Here is a 26,568-nt window from a genome sequence, read left to right as displayed (position 1 = left end):
TTCCCCACTTCTCCACACTGGTGGCTCCTTTGGTCGCCCTCACCAAAAAGGGAGCCAATCCAAAGGTTTGGTCGGAACAGGTATCTGCGGCCTTCTCGTCTCTTAAGCCCCTTTTTGCTGGCGCTCCTATCCTCCATCGTCCCGATGTGGATAAACCCTTTATCCTAGAGGTAGATGCCTCCTCCGTCGGTGCAGGGGCAGTCCTTTTCCAGTAGGATGCCCAAGGTCGGAAGCATCCCTGCTTCTTTTTCTCTAAGACCTTCTCACCGGCGGAGAGAAACTACTCCATCGGGGACAGGGAGTTGCTGGCAATGAAGTTGGCCTTCTCCGAATGGAGACATCTCCTGGAGGGAGCCTGGTTTCCCTTCCAGGTATACACCGACCATAAAAACCTGGTCTACAAACAGCCCAGCGCTTGAACTTTTGCCAAGCTAGGTGGTCGCTCTTCTCCCGCTTCACCTTGCACTATCTGTCCGGTGAGAAGAACATCCGGGCTGATGCTCTCTCTCACTCGGTGGTGTCAGTGGAGGAGGAGGAGGCTGAGCCTTGGTTAATTGTCCCCTCTGAGAGTCAAGGACCGTGGCCCCGGTCGCTCTCGAGTCAGTGTCGCCGGGTAAGACCTTTGTTCCTCCCCGCCTGCGTCCAGAGGTTCTCGCGTGGGCGCACGTGTCTAAGGTGGGTGGTCACTTTGGTAATAAGCGGACCATGGAACTCCTGGCAAGGACTTATTGGTGGCCGCACATGGCTCGGGACACGAGAGAATACATTCAGGCATGCGTCTCTTGTGCTCGGAACAGGTCCTCTAGGCAGAGGCCGGCTGGGTTACTGTACCCTTTGCCGGTGGCAGACAGACCCTGGGAGATGGTTGGCATGGATTTTGTGGTCGGCCTGCCCATATCCAGTGGCAGCACGGTCACCGATCATTTTTCTAAAATGGTGCATCTGGTGCCGCTCGCGCGGCTGCCTTCTGCCTGTGGTCTCGCCACGCTGTTCATAAAGCACGTATTTCGTTTGTACGGTATGCCGGACAAGATAGTTAGTGACCGAGGTCCCCAATTTGCGTCTCGGTTTTGGAGGGAGCTCTGCAGTCTACTCAGTATTGAGCTAAATTTGTCCTCCGCCTATTAACCCGAGACGAACGGAGAGCTAACCAAACTCTGGTCACATACCTGCGACATTTTGCCTCGGCCAGGCAGGATGACTGGGCATCCTTACTACCGTGGGCAAAATTTGCTCTGAATAATGCAGTGGCTGATTCCACTGGTCAGACCCCATTCCTCCTTAATTACGGCCAGCATCCGCGCGTTTCCGTCCCGATGCCAGTATCTTCCACTGATTCCAAGGTGGCAGACTGGGCAGTGGAGGCTCGCGACATCTGGGATCGCACTTAGGACGCCATCCGGGCCTCTAAGGAAAGAATGAGGGCGTCCGCCGACACGCATCGGCGCCCCTGATGACTTGGTGTGGCTCTGTGCCCAAAATATCAGGCTGTGGGCCGAGTCCACCAAGTTTGCGCCACGATACATCGGTCCTTTCAAGGTCTTGGAGCAGGTCAACCCTGTGGTTTATCGCCTGGCTCTTCCTCCCCACTTGGGCATTTCTGACACCTTTCACGTGTCCCTCCTTAAGCCTGCCCACTAGTCCTGGTTTTCCGAGTCATCTGCCGGGACATCCGACCTGTCTTCGGACGAGTTCGAGGTCAATGCTATCGTAGGATGCAGGGTGGTGCGTGGCAAAAAATTTTTATTTGGTGGACTGGAAGGATCATGGTCCAGAGGCTCGGACTTGGGAGCCTGTGGAGAATATCCACGCCCCGCTCCTTATTGCGGCATTTGAGCGCAGCAAGGCTCAGGGGAGGGGGCCCTAGGAGGGGGGTATTGTTAGGCGTCGGGTTCCTGCTACTGCACAGCAGGAATCTAGAGCCTTGCATTCAGCGGTCTCCCATTCTCCTTCGGCCGCAGAGGACCCTGCTCAGCAGTCTCGTCGTTCCCGACGCTCTGCTCAGACCAGCTTTAACACAAACGGAGAGCACAGAATGACAATTGTGCAGAAATATCCTGCAGTAAAACATATAACAGTAGGCATCAAGTGCTGATGAAAAGATGATAACAAATCCAGGGTATTTAGTCGATACGTTTTTTTGCAAAAAAATGTATACCAAGCTGCTTCACCGCGTCAAGATAACCCTATTGAAGCAGTCCCTATCTAATGTATTTAAAACCTGAACATGTGAACAGTGTCTAAATGAACAGGATAAAGATAGGCCGCTTCCTAGTATGGGCACGTGGTGTAAGCCAGCTCGTTATGTACATGTCACACAAGAGAGGGGTGGGGTCTCTCAAATCATGCATAGGCACGGAAAAAAACTGGATTAAAAACACATGTGACATACACACATATGAACAAGTCGGTAGGACACTGTTCATACCACCCACTGACTCAAACACAAACAGAGAGCACAGAATGACAATTGTGCAGAAATATCCTGCAGTAAAACATATAACAGTAGTCAGCAAGTGCTGATGAAAAGATGATAACAAATACAGGGTATTTAGTCGATACGTTTTTTTTGCAAAAAAATGTATACCAAGCTGCTTCACCGCGTCAAGGTAACCCTATTGAAGCAGACCAGCTTTGTGGGTCTGGTTGCTGCTTCCACCTCTGGGCTACCAATAGCAACGCAGGCTGCTCAGCAGCAGGCCACTCAAGAGGCTAAGTCTTTCCGTTGCTCCACTGAGCATGCTCATGGAATGATATCCCATTGGAGATCGGGAGTCACATGCACAGGTCCTTCTCCAGATCTGATTGGTCCATCACAGGGATCTGGAAGCTTCCGGAAGGTCTCAGCTATAAAAGGTTCGCATGGCCACTCGGCCATGTGCTAGTATAGACTCTAGTTGCTACATGTGTGAATGATGACGGATGCATGAAACTGGTGAATGACTCATTAAGATTCCCCTCCCTTGGATATTACGTGTGTGGATAGGGAACTAGAGATAGAGTCAGCGTCAGCCAGTGGCTAGCTACAGGCCACGGTGCATATCATTCCACTGTTCTAGCGTCCGATAGTGTGGTCTATTATAGGGCCCTATGGTACCGCGGCAGTGTCTATCGCCTCGCTGCAGTCTTCAGCAGTCATTGGCGTTCGCGGTTGCGACGCCGCACGCACGGTAGGTCTAGAGGGACGCTAACCCTGTGTCCTGGGCCAGAGTCCTGTGACCATATACCGAACGTGCATCTCGCTGAGGTCTGTGAGCTTGAACAGGCTCGGCATTTGTGTTAGCGGTTCGGCGACTCTGTGAAGCAACAGAGTACGCCCTGTGCACACCGGGTGGCGTTTAACCCGCTTGTGTTCTGTCATTTTACCGCCATATTGTGCGTCCGCCATTACTTAGCAGCAGCGTACCACCTCTGCACGGTGGACCCCGGTTGGCGAACGCATCTACTATTATTTTATAATTTGGTGTGTTCCGCCAGCCCTAACAGAAACTTGCTCATTCTAGCTCTAGCCTAAGGTTATCAACACCCTTTGTAACAGGTGTTCAGAATTATTAGGCAGCTCGTTTTCCTCAGGCTAAACAGGCCAAAAAAGAGATTTATCTGACTTTGAAATGTCCACGCCTATGAGAGTAGAGACGCATGCATATTCATTACCTTAATGAGTGGTGCCACGTGATCGCTCAGCACAGGAAGAGCTGAAGGAATTCAGCACCAACGGCATGCTGTGAGAGTGTCGGGACCAACGAGATGTTACGAGGGCACGCTGGAGGGGTGAGTAGGATCGGATGTCTTCTGGAAGTCGGCGGCTGTGACTGCAGCTGTCACTGTGCACGTTATAAGAGAAATGGATATTAATTTCTTATAAGCAGCGGCACAGGCTGTAGCCACAGCCACCAGCTCCTGGCACTCTGTGACCTGCTGCTCCGCCGCTCCCCCTCCCTCCCCAGCTTTGTGGGACAATTGACTCCTGTATAAGCCGAGGGAGGGGGGCATTTTCAGCACAAAAAATGTGCCGAAAAACTAGGCTTATACATGAGTATATACTGTATATACACATAGAATACATACATATATAGATGTCAGTGACACACACACATATATATATGTATTTATATTGCATAAATAGATACAAGAAAAGCCGACAATTCATCTGCCGTGTTCTGTAAAATCACTGCAGGGGCCGACAGGATAGAAGAGATGGATTACACAGTAATCTACAGTGCCTTGCGAAAATATTCGGCCCTTTGAAACTTTTCGACCTTTTCCCACATATCATGCTTCAAGCATAAAGATACCAAATGTAAATTTCTGGTGAAGAATCAGCAACAAGTGGGACACAATTGTGAAGTTGAACGAAATTTATTGGTTATTTTAAATTTTTTTGGAAATTCAAAAACTGAAAAGTGGGGCGTGCAATATTATTCGGCTCCTTTAACGTAACACTTTGTTGCGCCACCTTTTGCTGCGATTACAGCTGCAAGTCGCTTGGGGAATGTCTCTATCAGTTTTGTACATTGAGAGACTGAAATTCTTGCCCATTCTTCCTTGGCAAACAGCTCGAGCTCAGTGAGGTTTGATGGAGATCGTTTGTGAACAGCAGTTTTCAGCTCTTTCCACAGATTCTCGATGGGATTGAGGTCTGGACTTTGACTTGGCCATTCTAACACCTGGATACGTTTATTTGTGAACCATTCCATTGTAGATTTTGCTTTATGTTTGGGATCATTGTCTTATTGGAAGACAAATCTCCGTCCCAGTCTCAGGTCTTTTGCAGACTCCAACAGGTTTTCTTCAAGAATAGTCCTGTGTTTGGCTCCATCCATCTTCCCATCAATTTTAACCATCTTACCTGTCCCTGCTGAAGAAAAGCAGGCCCAAACTATGATGCTGCCACCATCATATTTGACAGTGGGTATGGTGTGTTCACGGTGATGAGCTGTGTTGCCTTTACACCAAACATATCGTTTGGCATTGTTGCCAAAAAGTTCGATTTTGGTTTCATCTGACCAGAGCACCTTCTTCCGCATGTTTGGTGTGTCTCCCAGGTGGCTTGTTGCCAACTTTAAACAACACTTTTTATGGATAGCTTTGAGAAATGGCTTTCTTCTTGCCTCTCTTCCATAAAGGCCAGATTTGTGCAGTGTACGACTGATCGTTGTCCTATGGACAGACTGTCCCACCTCAGCTGTAGATCTCTGCAGTTCATCCAGAGTGATCATGGGCCTCTTGGCTGATCAGTCTTCTTGTTTGAGATGAAAGTTTATAGGGATGGCCGGCTCTTGGTAGATTTGCAGTGGTATGATACTCCTTCCATTTCAATATGTTCGCTTGCACAGTGCTCCTTGGGATGTTTAACGCTTTGGAAATCATTTTGTATCCAAACTTCTCCACAACAGTATCACGGACCTGCCTGTTATGTTCCTTGGTCTTCATGATGCTCTCTGTGCTTCAAACACAACCCTGAGACTATCACAGAGCAGGTGCATTTATACGGAGACTTGATTACACACAGGTGGATTATATTTATCATCATTAGTCATTTAGGACAACATTGGATCATTCAGAGATCCACAATGAACGTCTGGAGTGAGTTTTCTGCACTGAAAGTAAAGGGGCCGAATAATATTGCACGCCCCACTTTTCAGTTTTTGAATTTCCACAAAAATTTAAAATAACCAATAAATTTCATTCAAATTCACAATTGTTTCCCACTTGTTGTTGATTCTTCACCAGAAATTTACATTTGGTATCTTTATGTTTGAAGCATGATATGTGGGAAAAGGTTGAAAAGTTCCAGGGGGCCAAATACTTTCGCAAGGCACTGTACATATAGAATGGGTAGATAGACAGATGTCTGTGACAACTACAATTAGTACAGTGTGTGTGCAAATTACTGTACATGTATCTATTTATATAATTGCCTTGTAATGTTTTCATTTCCTGCTCTGTCAAGATGTCACCGTATCCCAGAATTCCCAGCGGAGGAAGTTCACCGACCACCATATTGGGACACCCAAGTGATGGGTGTCTCAATATGGAAACTGCTGTTGGTACCAACCTATTGCGCAGTACCACCAGCAGAACACCGTCCCACCACACACACTCTATACACAGTGCGCACCACACACACTCACACTCTCACAGTCACACTCACTCACACACTCACAATCTCAGACTCACACACTCACGCAGCATCTTGCACGGTTCCACCAGCGGAAACACCGTCACACTGCCTGTGCAAATTCCACGCAGGCGCAGTGAATCGTTCGCCTGATCCCGGCGGTAGATGCCCAACGTGTCTACAGGCAGAGGAAGCCGGTCACATGAAAGGGGTTTTCCCACGAACGAAAGTTCATTTTAAAAGTTGTCTGTGTCTGACCGTGTACGGAGCGTACCACAATTCCGGCTATCGGAGCAGAGCGCTCCGCTACATAGAAAGACATGCAGTCACAGACTCCGGTCCGAGTGCCGGCGGCAGTGCGGGTATTGAGGCGAGAGACTCGCACGAGTTTCTCACTTTGCACTCGCAAGTGTGACCCCGGCCTAACTGATGAGATTCCAGCACATTGCAAAATAGAATAGGTTTAGGGATGGAGCCGATTAGTGGATATTTAACAAAGTAGAAATCATGCAGTGTCCCATAGGAAAGAAGCAACTTGCAAGTCTCATATTTTCAAATGCTGTTTGGTAAAGGAAAGCAGTCACCTGATTATGAGCTGCAGGCATAGCTCAGCTTATCCTTTGGACTAATGTTAGTGCATCTTTAATGTGCCAAGAGCATAAGCCACATATGTATGCACCTCGTGTCTTTCATTGGAAAGTACAAAGTTGCCAGACTTGTAAGTCTAATGGTGCCTACGGGATTATGTCCGCTACTAAATGATGGCGTCTGAATGCAGTCTTAGAACAATTGTGCAGGATCGTATGTGTATTGGGCACTGAGCGGAGCTGCTGCATGCTGAGCAGGACAGTAACTGCTGGACGCCTGCCAGGTATTGGGCACAATCCTATTGTAAGAGGGGCGATTTCAGGAACTGCTCCTTGTGGCATCCCTTTATGCAATGCACACAGCTCGTTTTTGCTTCGTGATTAGCATGAATGCTGAGGAAGCTTCCAACATAAACACTAAATTTATCCACAGGGCTTTATTGCAAGAGGCCAAAAAGATGTCTATTTTGCTTCCGTCTAAGCTGCTAATTAGCTTTCTGTGTACCCTGTACTTTGCCAGCAAGCTACCAGTCAGTGGTGGGGGCAGAGTTACACAGATAGCTGGACTGCCTGACACAAGACAACTAGTCCTGCTGTGATAATCTCCTTCAGATAAAACACTGAATGTATTGAAACTAAAGAAAGCTGCTGATCAAGTGACACATCTCTGCAATCCCCCTACATTATGATACTCTCAAAATAAAGGGCAAAAACCTGATGACAGATTCCCTTTAAAGGGATGTTTTATTATGGAAGCCAATAGGTGCTAGATTCCACTATTAGGCATCTGTTTAATGGAAACTTTGAAAACTTTTCCGAATATGGTGTACACAATGATGATTCCTCTGAATGTGGAAATGATAGGTGCAGTACAAAGAGAATCTGTCAACAGGTTTTTTTCCACCTCATTTGAGAAATGGGCAGTCTGTTACTTACTGTAGTTTAGTTGCGGCAGCAATTGTGATACAATCAGCGTTTTCTCTGCTATAGATGTAGCAGAACTCAGAAAGCTAACCACACATGCAACCCTAATTAACCTTTTTCTGTGTACATTGTATATTCACCATAAGCTGCTAACCACTGCTGGGGATGTGGCTGGCCTAGGAGGCAAGCAGCTGGTTCGGCAGTGATAATCTCCTGCTGATAAAACACGTATTGTATTCAAACAACAGCACACAGCCTTAAGGTACTGTCACATTTAGCGATGCACCAGCGATCCCGACCAGCGATATGACGCAGTCAGGATGGCTGGTACATCGCTAAGTGGTCGCTAGTGAGCTGCCACACAGGCAGATCTCACCAGCGACATAGCAGCGGTCGGGGCTCACTACTTACCTGTCAGACGAGGCGATCCTGACGTCCTCCCGCCCATGTCCACGTGTCGCTCGTCGGCGCCACAGGAATCCCAGCAGCGCACACTAACCACGTCATCGCGCCCCCTGCTGCCTAAACGTCACGGACACAGCAGACAGCGGTGAGCAGCGATGGACCCCGGACAGGTGAATATTGGATATACTAACCCCCTCCTGGCATGGTCTCTGCACCCCGGCTTCTCCCACGGTCTCCCTTCCTGCCTTCAGCGGTCACGTGGTACCGCTCATTACACTCATGAATATGCGCATATTCATGAGTTTAATGAGCGTTACCACGTGACTGCTGAAGGCAGGAAGAGAGACTGTGGGAGAAGCGGGGGGCTGCAGAGTCCGCACCAAGTGTGGGGGGGTAAGCATGACCTGACACCCCCCTCCCCCGCCGACCCCCAGGTATATGATTCATGTATAAGCTGAGAGGGGAGACTTTCAACCCAAAAAAATTGGACTGAAAATCTCGGCTTATACACAAGTATATATGACCACATTTTATTATTTTCCATTCAGCTCTCATTTCCCTTTTAACATCCTATGATTACGGGCACTATTACCGCGCCAGAAACGCGTCAACCTAATTTTTAATTCTTTTCAATTGTTCTAAAATTTTATTAGAACAGTTTAAAAGAATTAAAAATTATTTAGAATTAGAAAATCATTCAGATAAAAATCGCAAAATTTTATTGTGATTTTACCTGGATGACTGTGTCGGAACCAATCCTTTTAAGTAATAAGTAAGACAGATGCCTTGTTGCTGAGGAATCATCTGTTATCACTTTATATAAATGACCTATTTTAGGCTCTGGGAAGGATGCTGCCTGAAAGATAACTCTGCCTCCAGAGCTTGTTATAATTTAAGGGGGAGTTACCAGTGTGATGTGCAATGGTGACCAGTGTGATGTGTAATGGTGTCCAGTGTGATGTGTAATGGTGACCAGTGTGATGTGTAATGGTTACCAGTGTGATGTGCAATGGTTACCAGTGTGATGTGTAATGGTTACCAGTGTGATGTGTAATGGCTGCTCCCTGCTCTCTCCTGATCTCACTGCAAATGTATGTATGGTATTAGCGCACTCAAAGACATGGGGTTAAAACAACATTCTACTGGTAAAAATATAATAAATCATTCTTCACCGTCCAATGGTGTAATATTAGGTGACACCTCTTGTGTTACTATGCTCACTGAACCCCTAGATGAATTCATTGAGGGGTGTAATTTTTAAAATGGGTTCACTCTGCCAATGTGACATGGAACCCTCAAAGTATTCCAGCAAAATCTGCACTCCAATATGGCGCTGTTGCACTGTGCTTCTGTAAAGGGGTTAAGTAAAAATGTTTCTTGTTGTATTTATTACTCTTTGCTAACTGGTATTGCTACATTTTTACATGTATTACCCCACGTATGACATGGTATTGCTACTCCTTCTGGGTATTACGATCGTTTTTTCTTTGCGTTTTATTGTATTATTCCGTTTACTTGCACATAGTTGTGATAATGCTGCATTTTATTGTTTGTCATTTATAGTATAGGGAAAGCGTGGTACTCTGTTTTGGACTCTAGAGGGGGGCACTCTAGTGTATAGAGTTCGTAGCAGGATAGGGTTAAGTGTAGGAGGGGCTGCCGGGAATTAAGGATAGAGAAGGGAAGTTAGTTCAGACAGGGCCAGGGTGCCCGAAGTGTCCACATGGGCTATAGGCCCAGGACAGCATGGCAGCCATGCAACATTAAGCAGCGACAGCCCACATTATCCACGGCCATTGGACATCATTGCAGTGGGCCAGTACAGTGGAGATAGGATGTGGCGAATCATAGTCTGGGCAGATGCCTTTAGGGCGGGAGTCGGTTGGCGTGAGGAACAGAAGGAAGTTGAAGCTTTGCAGGGAACGGTACAGATGGGTCGGATGCTTTTCTAGAGGCAACCAAACCAGGAGGCTGATGATTTCAAGTCTGGGGCGAAACAGGCAGAAGGAATTGTCATCATGGCAAGGTTATGCCAGGAGGAAACTGGCAGGCAGTCTAAGACGGTCCGGTCCGGATGTATGTCGTATGGAAGCGTCAGCAAAGTAGAAAAAGCTGAGGAAGCAAGTAAAGTTGAATGTGTATCCCATGATGTGCCAACTGTGGATATAATGTGTGAAGTTATCAGTAAAGAAACAGTTCAAGTTACTCTGGACTCTGTTTCAATTACTGGGAGTCGCCTCGGTGACGGGCCATCACCGCTTGGGAAGTGCCCAGGGGGACCCGAACCTGGAGGCGCAGGTACGCTCAAGAGTCAAATGCAATTTTCTGTGAGGGAAGGCCGGGACACTGAGGCTTTAGTGTCTCTGGCCTCAACTATAATCCTGATCACCCCTTACACTTCTAAAACACATATGGGGTACTGCCGCAATCAGGAGAAATTGCGCCAAACATTTTACCATTCTGTTTCTCCTATTATTCTTTTTGAAAATAAAAACTTGGGGCCAAATTAACATTTTAGTTGGAAAAAAAGATCATTTTTCATTTACTCAGCCCAATGTTATACAATTCTGTTAATTGACTGAGGGTTACAAATGCTCACCAAACCCTTTCATGAATTCTTCAAGAGGTGTAGTTTTCAAAATGTGATCACTTGGGTGTGTTTCTGCTGATTTGGCATGTCAGGGGCTCTTCAAATCTGACATGGCGTCCACAATCTATTACAGCCAAAACGATTCTCCAAAATTCAAATAGCGCTCCTTCCTTTCCGAGCCCTGCTGCGTTCCTAAATAATAGTTTTCCAACACTTGTAGGGTAACAGTTTACTCAGGAAACATTGCACAACAAATTGTATGGACCATTTTATCCAGGTACCCTTGTAAAATAAGAAACATTTTAGGCTATAGCAACATTTATTTTGGGGAAAAATGTTTTTCTTTAAATTTTCATGGCTCACTGTTATAAAATTCTGTGAAGCTCCTGTAGGTTCAAGGTGCTCACTACACCTGTAGATAATTTTTTGCGTGGTGTTGTTTCCAAAATGAGGTCACATTGGGGGCTCTGCAAAAATGATGTGTTCGCTATCTATTCCAGAAAATTTTGTGCTGCGAGAGTAAAATGGCGCACCTTCCCTTCTGAGTCCAGCCGTGCTCCCAAACGGTAGTTTTCTACCACATATGAGGTAGTGTCGTACTCAGGAGTAATTGCACAAAGAAACATATGGTCCATTTCCTCCTGATGCCCTTGTGAAAATGAAAAATTTGGGGCTAAAATCAACATTTCTATGAGAGCAATTAAAATTTTCAGATTTTCCTTCCACATTGCTTTAACTCCGTGTGAAACACCTAAAGTGCTAATACATTTCTTGGATGTGGTTCTGAGCACTTTGAGGGGTGCAGTTTTTTTAAATCATGTCATTTTTGGGTATTCGCTGTTACGTAAGCTCTTCAAAGTCACTTTGAATGTGATGTATTCTCTCTCAAAAAAAAATTGGTTTTGTAAATTTTGTTGGTAAAATGAAAAACTGCTTATCAACTTTTAACCCTTCTAACTTCCTAACAAGAAAAAATATGTTTAAAAAGATGATGCAGATGTAAAGTAGACATGGGGGAAATGTTATTTATTAACTATTAACACGCTTGGATTTAAGTGTACAAAAATACAGAGTTTGAAAATGGCAACATTTTATGTCAAATTTTCAATATTTTCATAAATAAACACAAATTATAAATGGACCACTTGCTTATTACATTATCAAGTGGCGCCAGTCAGAATTGAAAAATGTGTCTTGGTAATAAAGATGAAATATACCCCTAACGAGTTCCTATTCCACCCATAGATACTGTGTGGCTTTACGGCCCCTCTGTATTCCTCTGGTTGCCTCCTGAGTAAATTGCAGTCATTCTGTAAAGTGATTTTCTACAGCTCTTTTAAGTGCCTCTTTTAATTCCAGGGGCATATTGGTTCCTGGTGGATTTGGATCACGAGGAACCGAAGGAAAACTTCAAGCAATCACCTGGGCCAGAGAAAGAAAGATTCCCTTCCTAGGTACAGCTGGCTCCAGAAATAGCAATATGATGCGGACAAGTGCAGTCAATGTGATGGGACAGGAGTGTGCCGCCGAGGTTCATGGCAATTAGCGCGTCTGTGAGATGAATTATACACTTCATAGAGAAGCAGATTTTCTCATTACAAGTCAGGAGATGAGCGGACAATTGACTGACCTTGGGCAGAAGAGCGATTAAGACTTGTTTTGTTAGAGGAGATGAACCGGTAGAGAGATTTAGTTTCTATAGTAGGTGAAGATTAGAAAAGGACGTTTGAGAAGGAAATATACTGTAACAATAACATGACCTTATGCACTAAAATAATCGATCACTTAGTGACAAGTGTTCATCTGATGTACAGTGCCCTGATCAGTACTGGTCATCTAGTGTCTGCTTTATTCATGTCTCTTCAATCAATCCATTGTCCGTCTGTTTCTGATACAGTTTCATGCTTAACACATAGAACTGAAAAAAAACGTGTCCACGAGGCCGGTGGACTATTTATCTGGCTTCTATCAATTGTTAGAGGGAAACGGTCAGCAGGTTTTTGCTATCTCATCTGACAGCAAAAATAATCCTATATAGGACTAATAGTAACAGTACATACTGTATGTGAGAATACTCCTATATAGCAGGGCTGTGGAGTCGGTAAGCCACAGTTGCGACTCCGACTCCTGGATTTTATCAGGCTCCGACTCCGGCTCCGACTCCGACTCCGGCTCCGGCTCCGACTCCTTCATAAATGGCCAATTCATAACAACAAATTTACTGTTGTAAAATATTAAATATCGTGCTTATTCAGTTTCTCACCATCATATAAGTAATCAGACCACTTAGAGCAAAAACTACATTTATTAGAATACAATTAGAATATAGCAAATAACTTTTATAAACTTTTCTAAACTGTAAGTAAATATGCAATAAACACTTTTATGCAGTTAATAAGAAGAAATCTATAAATTTGTCCTCAGAAAAAGTATTGCCTCTGTCAGATCCTCCTTCATGGATGCCCTCAAATCTGATCTAATTATTTTGAGAGCAGAGAACAACCTCTCTACACTAACTTGTGTTGGTGGCAAAGCAGTAACCACTCGGGCAACATCTCTGACAATGTCAGGATACAGAGGAATCGCTTGTTGCACTGTTATTTTTGATGAACGGTCAAATTTCTCAATTTCTTTTAGTGCACATGAAAAATTCTGCTGAAATGTACTGGCTGTGTTCCTTGATGGGGATGACTCTTCTTCTATGCGGGAACGCTTTGCACGGTCCTTGTGATCCAAATTTTTTTCGAAATTAAATTCTTCATCAGTTGATGATGAGGGTGAAGATGTGGCAGGACGACCAAATTCTTCTTGTTCCTCCTGACTGTTCTGCAACCCTTTCATCCTTACTGCTATTTCAAACAGAGCTTCTTTTCCTTTACTTAGCTGTTGATCATCTAGAAGAATCCGATGCATTGGGTCTACATAAACAGCTGCCAAAAGAATGTTATTTTGTAATAGTAGCTCCTCTCTCCGTTTCATTGATGTAGTAATGCCACTTGCAATTAACCCTCCTCTTTGGGACAGGCGAAACATCAGGTTCTTCCACTCCTTTAAGAAAATACCTGGAGTTAAGTCCTCTGCTTGTAATTTTTTAGTCGCTGTAAATGGGTGCTCTAGCAATTTTTCCAGCTCAGTCACCTGATTCCACTGACTTTCATTTAGCGTCAGTTGAGGGTTAGCCATGTCTACAAGAAAGGTTTTCAGTTCAACCAAGCGCTGAATCATTAAGTAAGTACTGCCCCATCGTGTGGCTTGATCAATAATTGCCCCTTTTCCAGCACGTCTCTTCAAAATTGAGTCAACTTTAGGGGTTCTGGCAACAGTAGCCAATTTTCTCACCTTGCCAATCAGTGCAGCAGCATGTCCTTCTTGCAGACTGTCTCTTATAGCCAGCTGTAGCGTATGCACAACACAGCGCATGTGATGAATGAAAGAACATATTGACACAGTTTCAACAAGATCATCTAAACTATCATGTTGCTGTTCATCTGAAGCAACTTCAGTTTGCTCCTCAGTTACAATACTGTGTTCCTCTATTTCAAACATTTCTGTGTCTGTGGACCCAGAATGTTCTTCTAGCTGCTGGTCACCATCATTACTCTCATTCATTAGCTTAATAGTACTTATCATATTTGAAGCATTGTCAGTTACGACAGAAAGAACTTGCTCTTTTTTAAGTTCATAGTCTTGCAGAACCTTTTCCACCAAGACCTGGAGAAACTCACTGGTGTGATGAGCTTTGGTGTCTTTTACTGCCAATGTCTTGGTAACTATTTCATTTTTGTCACAAACAAATCGGACATTGATGGCAAAATAGTTCACTCTGTGACATGTGCAGGCATCCTTTTTAAGAAACAGAAAGCGTCCCTTGAGAGTTTTTTTAATTTCTTCCTTTTGTTTAAAACCTTCTTCGATTACTAATTTTCTAATACTCTCTCTCTCCAGAGAAACACCAAGCTTGCGGGCCATTTCCCCATTCAGACACATAAAAGCTGGTCGTGAAAATAATGAAATAGGCACACTATCCTTTACAACAAGCTCTATGATCTGTTTTTTAAATGTATCTACTGTCATTGTCACAGTAACTTTGTCACTGACAAAATATCTTGCAACTGATGGCTGCAAAGTTCTCTGCTCCTTTGTTTGGCTGGAAGAGCTGGGCACTGGTTCATTGGTTTGGATGCAGTCTTTCTCATCCACTGCTTTCAGTACTTCTGGATGAAAGCGCTGTAAATGTCTCTTTAGATTAGAAGCTCTGGTAGGATCATTTTTATCTTTGCCTGAATGTGCACTCATCTTGGCTTCACAGCATTTGTTTTCGTCTGGATCATTTGTCATACACTGACAGACATAATGTTTTCTATCTTGAGTGATGGTGAAATGTTCAAATCCAGCTGATTTAATGTGATGCTTCTTTGACATTCTCAGGTTTTTAATTCTGCATTCACAATCCAAATGACAATTGTTTTTCCTAAAAACAATTGTATAAAATTATTGCCAGGTCGTACAACTGATATAGTGGTCAGTAATACTGTTATTATTCCTCATGTACTCACAGTTAACTGATGCAAAGTTTGTTGAAAGGATAATACTTTTTACAGTCTTCCTCTTCTGAGTAGCAGGCAGCTGTGAGATGCTTGGAAGACGCACACCTAGTATGATCTAGTCTAGAGGAGGAGCTTTACTACTAAGAATTTGCAACACATTTTCACTTTCAGTTTCATACATTGTAAGTAGGGGGGTTGGGGCAGCATGAGGTTAACCAAGTATAAGATTAGATAAGGGCAGTGGAGAACAGTGACACATAAGAAGTAAGAAATGTCTCTATCTCCAGCAGAACTGCTTATCACTGTTGTTCATAGTTTGATAGAACATATATGAGTTACATTTATAAATTCATATGAAAGTTCAATTATGAAATATTAATACATTTTTTTTAAAGCTGGAGTCGGAGTCGGTACATTTCTACCGACTCCGACTCCAACCAAAACTAACTCCGACTCCGACTCCACAGCCCTGCTATATAGGGCTAACAGTACATACTGAATGTGAGAATACTCCTATATAGGGCTAACAGTACATACTGTATGTGAGAATACTCCTATATAGGGCTAATAGTACATACCGTATGTGAAAATACTCCTATATAGGGCTAACAGTATATACCGTATGTGAGAATACTCCTATATAGGGCTAACAATACATACCGTATGTGAGAATACTCCTATATAGGGCTAACAGTATATACCGTATGTGAAAATACTCCTATATAGGGGTAACAGTACATACTGTATGTGAAAATACTCCTATATAGGGGTAACAGTATATACTGTGTGTGAGAATACTCCTATATATGGGTAACAGTATATACCGTATGTGAGAATACTCCTATATAGGGCTAACAGTACATACTGTATGTGAGAATACTCCTATATAGGGCTAACAGTATATACCGTATGTGAGAATACTCCTATATAGGGCTAACAGTACATACTGTATGTGAGAATACTCCTATATAGGGCTAACAGTACATACCGTATGTGAGAATACTCCTATATAGGGCTAACAGTTTATACCGCATGTGAGAATACTCCTATATAGGGCTAACAGTACATACTGTATGTGAAAATACTCCTATATAGGGGTAACAGTATATACTGTGTGTGAGAATACTCCTATATAGGGGTAACAGTATATACTGTATGTGAGAATACTCCTATATAGGGCTAACAGTACACACTGTATGTGAGAATACTCCTATATAGGGCTAACAGTGCACACTGTATGTGAGAATATTCCTATATAGGGCTAACAGTACATACCGTATGTGAGAATACTCCTATATAGGGCTAACAGTATATACCGTATGTGAGAATACTCCTATATAGGGCTAAGAGTATATACTGTATGTGAGAATACTCCTATATAGGGCTAACTGTACATAATGTGTGTGAGAATACTCCTATATAGGGGTAACAGTATATACCGTATGTGAGAATACTCCTATATAGGGCTAACAGTACATACTGTATGTGAGAATACACCTATATAGGGCTAACAGTATATACCGTATGTGAGAATACTCCTATATAGGGCTAACAGTACATACTGTATGTGAGAATACTCCTATATAGGGCTAACAGTATATACCGCATGTGAGAATACTCCTATATAGGGCTAACAGTACATACTGTATGTGAAAATACTCCTATATAGGGGTAACAGTATATACTGTGTGTGAGAATACTCCTATATAGGGGTAACAGTACATACTGTATGTGAGAATATTCCCATATAGGGGTAACAGTATATACTGCATGTGAGAATACGCCTATATAGAGCTAGCAGTATATACTGTATGTGAGAATACTCCTATATAGGGCTAACAGTACATACCGTATGTGAGAATACTCCTATATAGGGCTAACAGTACATACTGTATGTGAGAATACTCCTATATAGGGCTAACAGTATATACTGTATGTGAGAATACTCCTATATAGGGCTAACAGTACATACTGTTTGTGAGAATACTCCTATATAGGGGTAACAGTACATATTGTATGTGAGAATACTATATAGGGCTAACAGTACATACCGTATGTGAGAATACTCCTATATAGGGGTAACAGTACATACTGTATGTGAAAATACTCCTATATAGGGCTAACAGTATATACTGTATGTGAGAATACTCCTATATAGGGGTAACAGTACATATTGTATGTGAGAATACTATATAGGGCTAACAGTACATACCGTATGTGAGAATACTCCTATATAGGGGTAACAGTACATACTGTATGTGAAAATACTCCTATATAGGGGTAACAGTATATACTGTATGTGCGAATACTCCTATATAGGGTTAACAGTGCATACTGTATGTGAGAATACTCCTATATAGGGGTAACAGTACATACTGTATGTGAAAATACTCCTATATACGGGTAACAGTACATACTGTATTTGAGAATACTCCTATATAGGGGTAACAGTATATACTGTATGTGAGAATACTCCCTCCTATATAGAGCTAACAGTATGTACTGTATGTGAGAATACTCCTATATAAGGGTAACAGTACATACTGTATGTGAAAATACTCCTATATAGGGGTAACAGTATATACTGTATGTGAGAATACTCCTATATAGGGGTAACAATACATACTGTATGTGAGAATACTCCTATATAGGGGTAACAGTATATACTGTATGTGATAATACTCCTATATAGGGGTAACAGTACATACTGTATGTGAGAATACTCCTATATAGGGGTAACAGTACATACTGTATGTGAGAATACTCCTATATAGGGGTAACATTATATACTGTATGTGAGAATACTCCTGTATAGAGCTAACAGTACATACCGTATGTGAGAATATTCCTATATAGAGCTGACAGTACATACTGTATGTGAGAATACTCCTATATAGAGCTAACAGTTTATACTGTATGTGAGAATACTCCTATATAGAGCTAACAGTACATACTGTGTGAGAATACTCCTATATAGGGGTAACAGTATATACTGTATGTGAGAATACTCCTATATAGGGCTAACAGTACATACTGTATGTGAGAATACTCCTATATAAGGGTAACAGTACATACTGTATGTGAGTACTCCTATATAGGGGTAACAGTATATACTGTATGTGAGAATACTATATAGGGCTAACAGTACATACCGTATGTCAGAATACTCCTATATAGGGGTAACAGTACATACTGTATGTGAGAATACTCCTATATAGGGGTAACAGTATATACTGTATTTGAGAATACTCCTATATAGAGCTAACAGTATGTACTGTATGTGAGAATACTCCTATATAGGGGTAACAGTACATACTGTATGTGAAAATACTCCTATATAGGGGTAACAGTATATACTCTATGTGAGAATACTCCTATATAGGGATAACAGTACATACTGTATGTGAGAATACTCCTATATAGGGGTAACAGTACGTACTGTATGTGAGAATACTCCTATACAGGGGTAACAGTACATACTGTATGTGAGAATACTCCTATATAGGGGTAACAGTATATACTGTATGTGAGAATACTCCTACATAGGGCTAACAGTACATACTGTATGTGAGAATACTCCTATATAGGGGTAACAGTATATACTGTATGTGAGAATACTCCTACATAGGGCTAACAGTACATACTGTATGTGAGAATACTCCTATATAGGGGTAACAGTACGTACTGTATGTGAGAATACTCCTATATAGGGGTAACAGTATATACTGTATGTGAGAATACTCCTATATAGGGATAACAGTATGTACTGTATGTGAGAATACTCCTATATAGGGGTAACAGTATATACTGTATGTGAGAATACTCCTATATAGGGATAACAGTACATACCGTATGTGAGAATACTCCTATATAGGGGTAACAGTATATACTGTATGTGAGAATACTCCTATATAGGGATAACAGTACATACCGTATGTGAGAATACTCCTATTTGGGGGTAACAGTACATACTGTATGTGAGAATACTCCTATATAGGGGTAACAGTATATACTGTATGTGAGAATACTCCTATATAGGCGTAACAGTATATACTGTATGTGAATACTCCTATATCGGGGTAACATTATATACTGTATATGAGAATACTCCTGTATAGAGCTAACAGTACATACCGTATGTGAGAATACACCTATATAGAGCTGACAGTACATACTGTATGTGAGAATACTCCTATATAGAGCTGACAGTACATACTGTATGTGAAAATACTCCTATATAGAGCTAACAGTACATACTGTATGTGAGAATACTCCTATATAGAGCTGACAGTACATACTGTATGTGAGAATACTCCTATATAGAGCTAACAGTATGTACTGTATGTGAGAATACTCCAATATAGGGGTAACAGTACGTACTGTATGTGAAAATACTCCTATATAGGGGTAACAGTACATACTGTATGTGAAAATACTTCTATATAGGGGTAACAGTACATACTGTATGTGAGAATACTCCTATATAGGGGTAACAGTACATACTGTATGTGAAAATACTCCTATATAGGGATAACAGTACATACCGTATGTGAGAATACTCCTATTTAGGGGTAACAGTACATACCGTATGTGAAAATACTTCTATATAGGGGTAACAGTACATACTGTATGTGAGAATACTCCTATATAGGGGTAGCAGTACATACTGTATGTGATAATACTCCTATATAGGGGTAACAGTACGTACTGTATGTGAGAATACTCCTATATAGGGCTAACAGTATGTACTGTATGTGAGAATACTCCTATATAGGGGTAACAGTACATACTGTATGTGAAAATACTCCTATATAGGGGTAACAGTATATACTCTATGTGAGAATACTCCTATATAGGGATAACAGTACATACTGTATGTGAGAATACTCCTATATAGGGGTAACAGTACGTACTGTATGTGAGAATACTCCTATACAGGGGTAACAGTACGTACTGTATGTGAGAATACTCCTATATAGGGGTAACAGTACATTCTGTATGTGAGAATACTCCTACATAGGGCTAACAGTACATACTGTATGTGAGAATACTCCTATATAGGGGTAACAGTACATACTGTATGTGAGAATACTCCTATATAGGGGTAACAGTATATACTGTATGTGAGAATACTCCTACATAGGGCTAACAGTACATACTGTATGTGAGAATACTCCTATATAGGGGTAACAGTACGTACTGTATGTGAGAATTCTCCTATATAGGGGTAACAGTATATACTGTATGTGAGAATACTCCTATATAGGGATAACAGTATGTACTGTATGTGAGAATACTCCTATATAGGGGTAACAGTATATACTGTATGTGAGAATACTCCTATATAGGGATAACAGTACATACCGTATGTGAGAATACTCCTATATAGGGGTAACAGTATATACTGTATGTGAGAATACTCCTATATAGGGATAACAGTACATACCGTATGTGAGAATACTCCTATTTAGGGGTAACAGTACATACTGTATGTGAGAATACTCCTATATAGGGGTAACAGTATATACTGTATGTGAGAATACTCCTATATAGGCGTAACAGTATATACTGTATGTGAATACTCCTATATCGGGGTAACATTATATACTGTATATGAGAATACTCCTGTATAGAGCTAACAGTACATACCGTATGTGAGAATACACCTATATAGAGCTGACAGTACATACTGTATGTGAGAATACTCCTATATAGAGCTGACAGTACATACTGTATGTGAGAATACTCCTATATAGAGCTAACAGTACATACTGTATGTGAGAATACTCCTATATAGAGCTGACAGTACATACTGTATGTGGGAATACTCCTATATAGAGCTAACAGTATGTACTGTATGTGAGAATACTCCAATATAGGGGTAACAGTACGTACTGTATGTGAAAATACTCCTATATAGGGGTAACAGTACATACTGTATGTGAAAATACTTCTATATAGGGGTAACAGTACATACTGTATGTGAGAATACTCCTATATAGAGCTAACAGTATGTACTGTATGTGAGAATACTCCAATATAGGGGTAACAGTACGTACTGTATGTGAAAATACTCCTATATAGGGGTAACAGTACATACTGTATGTGAAAATACTTCTATATAGGGGTAACAGTACATACTGTATGTGAGAATACTCCTATATAGGGGTAGCAGTACATACTGTATGTGAGAATACTCCTATATAGGGGTAACAGTATATACTGTATGTGAGAATACTCCTATATAGGCGTAACAGTATATACTGTATGTGAATACTCCTATATCGGGGTAACATTATATACTGTATATGAGAATACTCCTGTATAGAGCTAACAGTACATACCGTATGTGAGAATACACCTATATAGAGCTGACAGTACATACTGTATGTGAGAATACTCCTATATAGAGCTGACAGTACATACTGTATGTGAAAATACTCCTATATAGAGCTAACAGTACATACTGTATGTGAGAATACTCCTATATAGAGCTGACAGTACATACTGTATGTGAGAATACTCCTATATAGAGCTAACAGTATGTACTGTATGTGAGAATACTCCAATATAGGGGTAACAGTACGTACTGTATGTGAAAATACTTCTATATAGGGGTAACAGTACATACTGTATGTGAAAATACTTCTATATAGGGGTAACAGTACATACTGTATGTGAGAATACTCCTATATAGGGGTAACAGTACATACTGTATGTGAAAATACTCCTATATAGGGATAACAGTACATACCGTATGTGAGAATACTCCTATTTAGGGGTAACAGTACATACTGTATGTGAGAATACTCCTATATAGGGGTAACAGTATATACTGTATGTGAGAATACTCCTATATAGGGATAACAGTATATACTGTATGTGAGAATACTCCTATTTAGGGGTAACAGTACATACTGTATGTGAAAATACTCCTATTTAGGGGTAACAGTACATACTGTATGTGAGAATACTCCTATATAGGGGTAACAGTATATACCGTATGTGAGAATACTCCTATTTAGGGGTAACAGTACATACTGTATGTGAAAATACTTCTATATAGGGGTAACAGTACATACTGTATGTGAGAATACTCCTATATAGGGGTAACAGTACATACTGTATGTGAAAATACTCCTATATAGGGGTAACAGTACATACTGTATTTGAGAATACTCCTATATAGGGGTAACAGTATATACTGTATGTGAGGATACTCCTATATAGGCGTAACAGTATATACTGTATGTGAATACTCCTATATCGGGGTAACATTATATACTGTATGTGAGAATACTCCTGTATAGAGCTAACAGTACATACCGTATGTGAGAATACTCCTATATAGAGCTAACAGTACATACTGTATGTGAGAATACTCCTATATAGAGCTGACAGTACATACTGTATGTGAGAATACTCCTATATAGAGCTAACAGTATATACTGTATGTGAGAATACTCCTATATAGGGATAACAGTATGTACTGTATGTGAGAATACTCCTATATAGGGGTAACAGTATATACTGTATGTGAGAATACTCCTATATAGGGATAACAGTACATACCGTATGTGAGAATACTCCTATATAGGGGTAACAGTATATACTGTATGTGAGAATACTCCTATATAGGGATAACAGTACATACTGTATGTGAGAATACTCCTATATAGGGGTAACAGTATATACTGTATGTGAGAATACTCCTATATAGGCGTAACAGTATATACTGTTTGTGAATACTCCTATATCGGGGTAACATTATATACTGTATGTGAGAATACTCCTATATAGAGCTAACAGTACATACTGTATGTGAGAATACTCCTATATAGAGCTGACAGTACATACTGTATGTGAGAATACTCCTATATAGAGCTAACAGTATGTACTGTATGTGAGAATACTCCTATATAGGGGTAACAGTACGTACTGTATGTGAAAATACTCCTATATAGGGGTAACAGTACATACTGTATGTGGAAATACTTCTATATAGGGGTAACAGTACATACTGTATGTGAGAATACTCCTATATAGGGGTAACAGTACGTACTGTATGTGAAAATACTCCTATATAGGGGTAACAGTACATACTGTATGTGAAAATACTCCTATTTAGGGGTAACAGTACATACCGTATGTGAAAATACTTCTATATAGGGGTAACAGTACATACTGTATGTGAGAATACTCCTATATAGGGGTAGCAGTACATACTGTATGTGATAATACTCCTATATAGGGGTAACAGTACGTACTGTATGTGAGAATACTCCTATATAGGGCTAACAGTATGTACTGTATGTGAGAATACTCCTATATAGGGATAACAGTACATACCGTATGTGAAAATACTTCTATATAGGGGTAACAGTACATACTGTATGTGAGAATACTACTATATAGGGGTAACAGTACATACTGTATGTGGAAATACTTCTATATAGGGGTAACAGTACATACTGTATGTGAGAATACTCCTATATAGGGGTAACAGTACATACTGTATGTGATAATACTCCTATATAGGGGTAACAGTACATACTGTATGTGAGAATACTCCTATATAGGGCTAACAGTATATACCGTATGTGAGAATACTCCTATTTAGGGGTAACAGTACATACTGTATGTGAAAATACTTCTATATAGGGGTATCAGTACATACTGTATGTGAGAATACTCCTATATAGGGGTAACAGTACATACTGTATGTGAAAATACTCCTATATAGGGATAACAGTACATACCGTATGTGAGAATACTCCTATTTAGGGGTAACAGTACATACTGTATGTGAGAATACTCCTATATAGGGCTAACAGTATATACCGTATGTGAGAATACTCCTATTTAGGGGTAACAGTACATACTGTATGTGAAAATACTTCTATATAGGGGTAACAGTACATACTGTATGTGAGAATACTCCTATATAGGGGTAACAGTACATACTGTATGTGAAAATACTCCTATATAGGGGTAACAGTACATACTGTATTTGAGAATACTCCTATATAGGGGTAACAGTATATACTGTATGTGAGAATACTCCTATATAGGCGTAACAGTATATACTGTATGTGAATACTCCTATATCGGGGTAACATTATATACTGTATGTGAGAATACTCCTGTATAGAGCTAACAGTACATACCGTATGTGAGAATACTCCTATATAGAGCTAACAGTACATACTGTATGTGAGAATACTCCTATATAGAGCTGACAGTACATACTGTATGTGAGAATACTCCTATATAGAGCTAACAGTATATACTGTATGTGAGAATACTCCTATATAGGGATAACAGTATGTACTGTATGTGAGAATACTCCTATATAGGGGTAACAGTATATACTGTATGTGAGAATACTCCTATATAGGGATAACAGTACATACCGTATGTGAGAATACTCCTATATAGGGGTAACAGTATATACTGTATGTGAGAATACTCCTATATAGGGATAACAGTACATACTGTATGTGAGAATACTCCTATATAGGGGTAACAGTATATACTGTATGTGAGAATACTCCTATATAGGCGTAACAGTATATACTGTATGTGAATACTCCTATATCGGGGTAACATTATATACTGTATGTGAGAATACTCCTATATAGAGCTAACAGTACATACTGTATGTGAGAATACTCCTATATAGAGCTGACAGTACATACTGTATGTGAGAATACTCCTATATAGAGCTAACAGTATGTACTGTATGTGAGAATACTCCTATATAGGGGTAACAGTACGTACTGTATGTGAAAATACTCCTATATAGGGGTAACAGTACATACTGTATGTGGAAATACTTCTATATAGGGGTAACAGTACATACTGTATGTGAGAATACTCCTATATAGGGGTAACAGTACGTACTGTATGTGAAAATACTCCTATATAGGGGTAACAGTACATACTGTATGTGAAAATACTCCTATTTAGGGGTAACAGTACATACCGTATGTGAAAATACTTCTATATAGGGGTAACAGTACATACTGTATGTGAGAATACTCCTATATAGGGGTAGCAGTACATACTGTATGTGATAATACTCCTATATAGGGGTAACAGTACGTACTGTATGTGAGAATACTCCTATATAGGGCTAACAGTATGTACTGTATGTGAGAATACTCCTATATAGGGATAACAGTACATACCGTATGTGAAAATACTTCTATATAGGGGTAACAGTACATACTGTATGTGAGAATACTACTATATAGGGGTAACAGTACCTACTGTATGTGGAAATACTTCTATATAGGGGTAACAGTACATACTGTATGTGAGAATACTCCTATATAGGGGTAACAGTACATACTGTATGTGATAATACTCCTATATAGGGGTAACAGTACATACTGTATGTGAGAATACTCCTATATAGGGCTAACAGTATATACCGTATGTGAGAATACTCCTATTTAGGGGTAACAGTACATACTGTATGTGAAAATACTTCTATATAGGGGTATCAGTACATACTGTATGTGAGAATACTCCTATATAGGGGTAACAGTACATACTGTATGTGAAAATACTCCTATATAGGGATAACAGTACATACCGTATGTGAGAATACTCCTATTTAGGGGTAACAGTACATACTGTATGTGAGAATACTCCTATATAGGGGTAACAGTATATACTGTATGTGAGAATACTCCTATATAGAGCTGACAGTACATACTGTATGTGAGAATACTCCTATATAGGGGTAACAGTATGTACTGTATGTGAGAATACTCCTATATAGAGCTAACAGTACATACCGTATGTGAGAATACTCCTATATAGAGCTAACAGTACATACTGTATGTGAGAATACTCCTATATAGAGCTGACAGTACATACTGTATGTGAGAATACTCCTATATAGGGGTAACAGTATGTACTGTATGTGAGAATACTCCTATATAGGGGTAACAGTATATACTGTATGTGAGAATACTCCTATATAGGGCTAACAGTACATACTGTTTGTGGGAATACTCCTATATAGGGCTAACAGTATATACTGTATGTGAGAATACTCCTATATAGGGGTAACAGTACATATTGTATGTGAGAATACTATATAGGGCTAACAGTACATACCGTATGTGAGAATACTTCTATATAGGGGTTACAGTACATACTGTATGTGAAAATACTCCTATATAGGGGTAACAGTATATAATGTATGTGCGAATACTCCTATATAGGGTTAACAGTGCATACTGTATGTGAGAATACTCCTATATAGGGGTAACATTACATACTGTATGTGAAAATACTCCTATATAGGGGTAACAGTACATACTGTATTTGAGAATACTCCTATATAGGGGTAACAGTATATACTGTATGTGAGAATACTCC

General features: G+C 40.8%; 1 protein-coding gene across 4 annotated transcripts in view; it reads left to right on the top strand.

Moving 5' to 3' along the window:
- The window catches only part of CTPS2 (CTP synthase 2), a 249,215-nt gene that overhangs the window by 90,619 nt on the left and 132,028 nt on the right, over positions 1-26,568 (top strand). For all 4 annotated transcript variants that reach the window (XM_073565279.1, XM_073565278.1, XM_073565276.1 and 1 more), the window contains one exon: positions 11,987-12,081. In XM_073565279.1, coding sequence (XP_073421380.1) covers positions 11,987-12,081 — 95 coding nt within the window. The remainder of the gene's footprint in view (positions 1-11,986; positions 12,082-26,568) is intronic.

This window comes from Dendrobates tinctorius, unplaced genomic scaffold (assembly GCF_039654945.1).
Source record: "Dendrobates tinctorius isolate UK_male_01 unplaced genomic scaffold, ASM3965494v1 ptg000016l, whole genome shotgun sequence".
Classification (NCBI taxonomy): domain Eukaryota; kingdom Metazoa; phylum Chordata; class Amphibia; order Anura; family Dendrobatidae; genus Dendrobates; species Dendrobates tinctorius.
This window is presented reverse-complemented; position numbering and strand designations above follow the sequence as displayed.